General features: G+C 42.0%; 1 protein-coding gene across 1 annotated transcript; it reads right to left on the bottom strand.

Moving 5' to 3' along the window:
• Positions 1-1,670: 1,670 nt before the first annotated feature.
• SARC_13229 (hypothetical protein) lies at positions 1,671-4,180 on the bottom strand. The gene is made up of 2 exons (XM_014292644.1): positions 2,643-4,180; positions 1,671-2,527 (listed from the first exon to the last, which is right to left on the bottom strand). The coding sequence occupies exons 1-2, from the start codon at positions 4,148-4,150 to the stop codon at positions 1,765-1,767; spliced, it is 2,271 nt and encodes a 756-aa protein (XP_014148119.1). The 5' UTR covers positions 4,151-4,180; the 3' UTR covers positions 1,671-1,764.

The raw sequence follows: 4,180 nt of genomic DNA, 5'->3' as shown, positions 1-4,180 counted from the left end.
AAAATGGATACCATGGGTATATAGACAGGTGCAGAAGTGGATTCAAGATTTGGTCATAGTTCAAAGGGATACAGGCACTTCCGTCAACTTACCCTTGCTAGCCGTGCCAGAGTATACTCAATCTGGAGAACTAAAGAAAGTGCGAGTGTGTTTGGACCTCAGAGCGGTGAATGCATTAATACCGGCGGATCAGTTCATTATTCCCCGTATCAACGACATCATTGGTAACATCAAAGGGAAGAGATATTACACGACATTGGATCTAACTAAATCGGGCCGGTGTTGGCAAAACACTGTTACTATCGAATGTTCCATATATTCGCTTGCTGACCTACTAAGTAGAGTACCCACCTTTGTGGTACGGATCGGGTCTGAGCTGTGTAGTGCCGCGGAATGGGTTAGTGCAGAGTATGAAGGTGGGTTTGTTAACTTCTTCTCGGATTCGCTACTTCATTTTTCTCATTACCTAAAGCCTTTCAGTCACCTACGGCTGCATAAAGGACCTGTGAGAAAGCTTTGGACTAAATAATGCGATGATGTATTTGAGCTAGTCAAAACTGCTAAATCCTAACTGACTTAAAATTGTACCTTAGTATATATAACATAGTTTAAAACAGAAATATCTATCGAAGTTTACAGTGAGGGTTTGTCGAGGGCCCAGGCGGGTTGCGTCAGAGGGGTGAGTAAGGGTGAGTGGGTTTGTACTGGCCATTGAGTCGAGTTGTAGTCCGAGGCAACTTCCGAGATAGTTCGCGGATACTCGCGTGGGGAGCAGGCCACAATTTTAAAGATGTTAGGACGATTTCAGTTCTACCGTATGGCTTCTTAAATAGTAGAGCAACTGAGTGCTCGATATTTTTTTTGCCATATTTAATATCGAAAAATATGTGTTCGTCGGTCAGCGAGTCATGACTCTCATCATGGATTTTATCACCGAAAGCAGCTAGAAGTCCTGCTTCCATACAAATGTCACGCTATTTTGTCCGAAAACCCAGACCATATTTAGTATAACGATAATTTAACGTTATAGATATGAACGTTTTTGGAAATATGGAATATGCTGTTGTGAATTGCAATAAGGATGGAATTGCAAAAAAGGGTGAATTGCAAAAAGTGGTGAATTGCAAAAAGTGGATCGGGTACGAGACTAGAACTTATTGATGAAGCAGGTGCAATATCTGGTGTGCGAGTTTTAATTCGTGCATGCATTCATCGTTTGCTTTCACTTATACTTTACAAGGCCTTTACGTATTCAATCGTGTACTGTTTACTGCTGTAATATTAGGTGATATATTTCACATATATTTTGCGAGGCCTTCACTTATTCAACCGTGCACTGCTTACTGCGATGATAATAGGTGGCACATTTTTTTCTCGCTACCTCTATTTCCCCCGACTTACTTCTCATTTGTTCGGGTACGTTTACATAATGTTAACCGTGTACAACTAAAATATTGTGCAATATTTAATAAAGCTAAGGTACTGCAACCGCATGTCCTTCGTTCGTTTCCCATTTTGTCATTTCTTATTGATACACATTGTCACATTCATTCGTCGGATCGTCGGAATTTACACACGACTCTTACCCAAATTTTTAGCTTCTTTATCCCAATTTCTCTATGCCGCCTTTCTTTGTTCTTATCCCTAATTTTCCAACCTTCAAAAACGTTGCCCTTACAAGTCTCCCTGTCGAACGACAGGTTTTTATTTATTTTGTTCGAGCTGACAACTATGGGTGACGAGTAAGTAAGTCTTGACTAGATTCTAGAATATTCCATCGCTCGACAGTTCCGGTCGACGTAATTTCATTAGACTATAATACATGAAATCTCTGAGGTGTTCGGGGGTGCCTGCTAAAATATCTCTTACAATTTTCATGTGGCCCCTGAAGATATCATGACGGCCTTTACGTTCATGAAGAAGACTATCCTTCGAATTTTGAGTATACCGATAAGCTGGCAAAGGAACTAATTCTATGCTGCAATTGTTGAGGTATGCCCTTGTCAACATTTGCCAGTCGACAAAAGGCGAGTTCGATAGTTCCGAATCAGCGTCGTGACCCCGAAAAGAGGCCACAACTTTAGGTTTGGCACACAGTGTTCCTTTCCCTATGAAATTGATTATGGTATTGACTCCCTCTGAATTTCCTAAAGCCAATGATAGGTGTGAGAAAACTTGGTTTCCTTCCGACTTAGATATAAAGTTATCGCTTAAGCTTACAAGCACATCTGCGTCGGTGTTGGCTGCGACCGTCATAAAGTTTTGGGTCATATCTGCGTACAACACGTCGTCATCGTCCAATAAGCAAACATAATCAGCACGTTGTTCAACTCCAAATTTGAATATATAGTTGCGGTTAGCTGCGACGAATTTGTTCTCCTCATTACGAATTACATCGATTGCGACCCTTTCCTTTACAGCCAGATGACGAATTTCTTCTAATACTTTTGCTATCCCAGGCACCGTCGAGGCGTCGTCGACCACAATTATTCGTATCGAAGAATGATCGTAGTTTTGAGCGAGGACACTGTGAGTTACGAGATAGAGAAAGTACTCTCAGGTTAGAAACTTTTTTTGGAGACAACACAAGTTTTAAGTACGAGTTGAAAAATCAAAATCGCATCAATAAGAGAACCGCGTACCTTTTAACGGCTTTGATCAGCGTCTCTGGACGGTCATGTGATGTGATACCGAAAACTACGCTATAGTCACCGTATTTTGCAGGAGTGATTTCCGCCGGCTCGTTCCAACTCCCCAGGACTTCCAAGACATCGAGGTAATTTGAACGAGCTACGTCGAACGGCACACTTGGGCCCACTGGTTGGAGACCTTTTTCTGACATAGCTTTTTGAAGTGAAGCATACAAACATCGAACACACCCCGCTCGTACAATATTATCCGGAGAAACTCGATCCATAAGCTCCAAACCCCCACCGGCGTCTGTCGTGATGAAAGGGACTCGGTGGGCTATCATTTCTAGTACCACGTATGGGGAGTTCTCTCCTAAAGTCGGCATGACTGCTATCCCATTAGAAACTTTTATATGCTGGATCGCAGCGGCGGATCCTTTGTCAGTTATGAAGTTGACTTCTACACCGTTGCTGGTAATCCACTCAATACTATTCACAGATCTCTCAATAACAAAGATCGATGACTCTCCGTCTATATTTACCTTTGGTCCTAGAAATGTAATTGCACTTACACCTTTGATTTCTTTTTTCAAAGCTTGAAGAAAAACAAACAAGCCCTTTCGAACTTCTAACCGACTAAAGAAAACTAAATGGTTAGAATATTTTGGAATCTTCTTCTCAGAAACAGGAGTGGGCAGGGGATATACGAGATTATGGAGAATGAAATTATGCCCGCTAGAAAGTCGTGCGGGCATAAAACTAGACTCTAGCCAGTCGAGGTAGTAGCGACTGGGTGATATCCGAACGTCCGCCCATTCTATACTTTTCTTCTCCATGTGGTAATAACCCAAGGTATGATATGATTTTGGAGACCGTTCGCCTAATATGTCCGACCAGAGCAAGGTGCTGTGCAGTTGCACCATCAAAATAGACTTAGAGAACCCCAGTCCTTGTCTCTTAAGCATGGTGGTATAGTACCCAAGTCCCATGTAATCGTGAAAGGAAATGATATCAAACCTTATCGTTGCACGCAGCAGATACTGCATTACTCTATAAGAACGTACCATCAAAGGTGAACCGTAATACTCATCGCTTCTACCAGGCAATGGAATGAATGTGACGTTGTGTTCTTTGAAGAAGCGAGTATGCTCTGCAACAGTTCCAGATTGGTAGTACGGGTGTGGAGTATATACCACGTAAACCTCGAATCGTTCATCTTCTCCTAAGTGCAATGCGAGGTTATGGAAAGCAGATGCAATTCCACCACTTAAGGTAGGGCTACTAATTGCAGCAGTGACTAAGCAAACGCTTTTCCTCGATCCAGCTTGTATTCTATTTGAATTTAGAAACTTGTCAGTGTCGATAACTCTGAACCTTTCCACGTCCTTCTGTCGCACCTCAATTTCCACCTCAACTTCAATCATTTCAGAGAAAAAGAAATGTGTAGTCCATGATCCATATATATAGTATAAGAGAACAAATAAAAAAATACCCTTCCGCAACGAGAGCAGCTTCAACATTTTCTGAGACCTCAATTTGTAGACTCGGTG

Source organism: Sphaeroforma arctica, assembly GCF_001186125.1.
Source record: "Sphaeroforma arctica JP610 unplaced genomic scaffold supercont1.3044, whole genome shotgun sequence".
In the NCBI taxonomy this organism is placed as follows: Eukaryota; class Ichthyosporea; order Ichthyophonida; genus Sphaeroforma; species Sphaeroforma arctica.
This window is presented reverse-complemented; position numbering and strand designations above follow the sequence as displayed.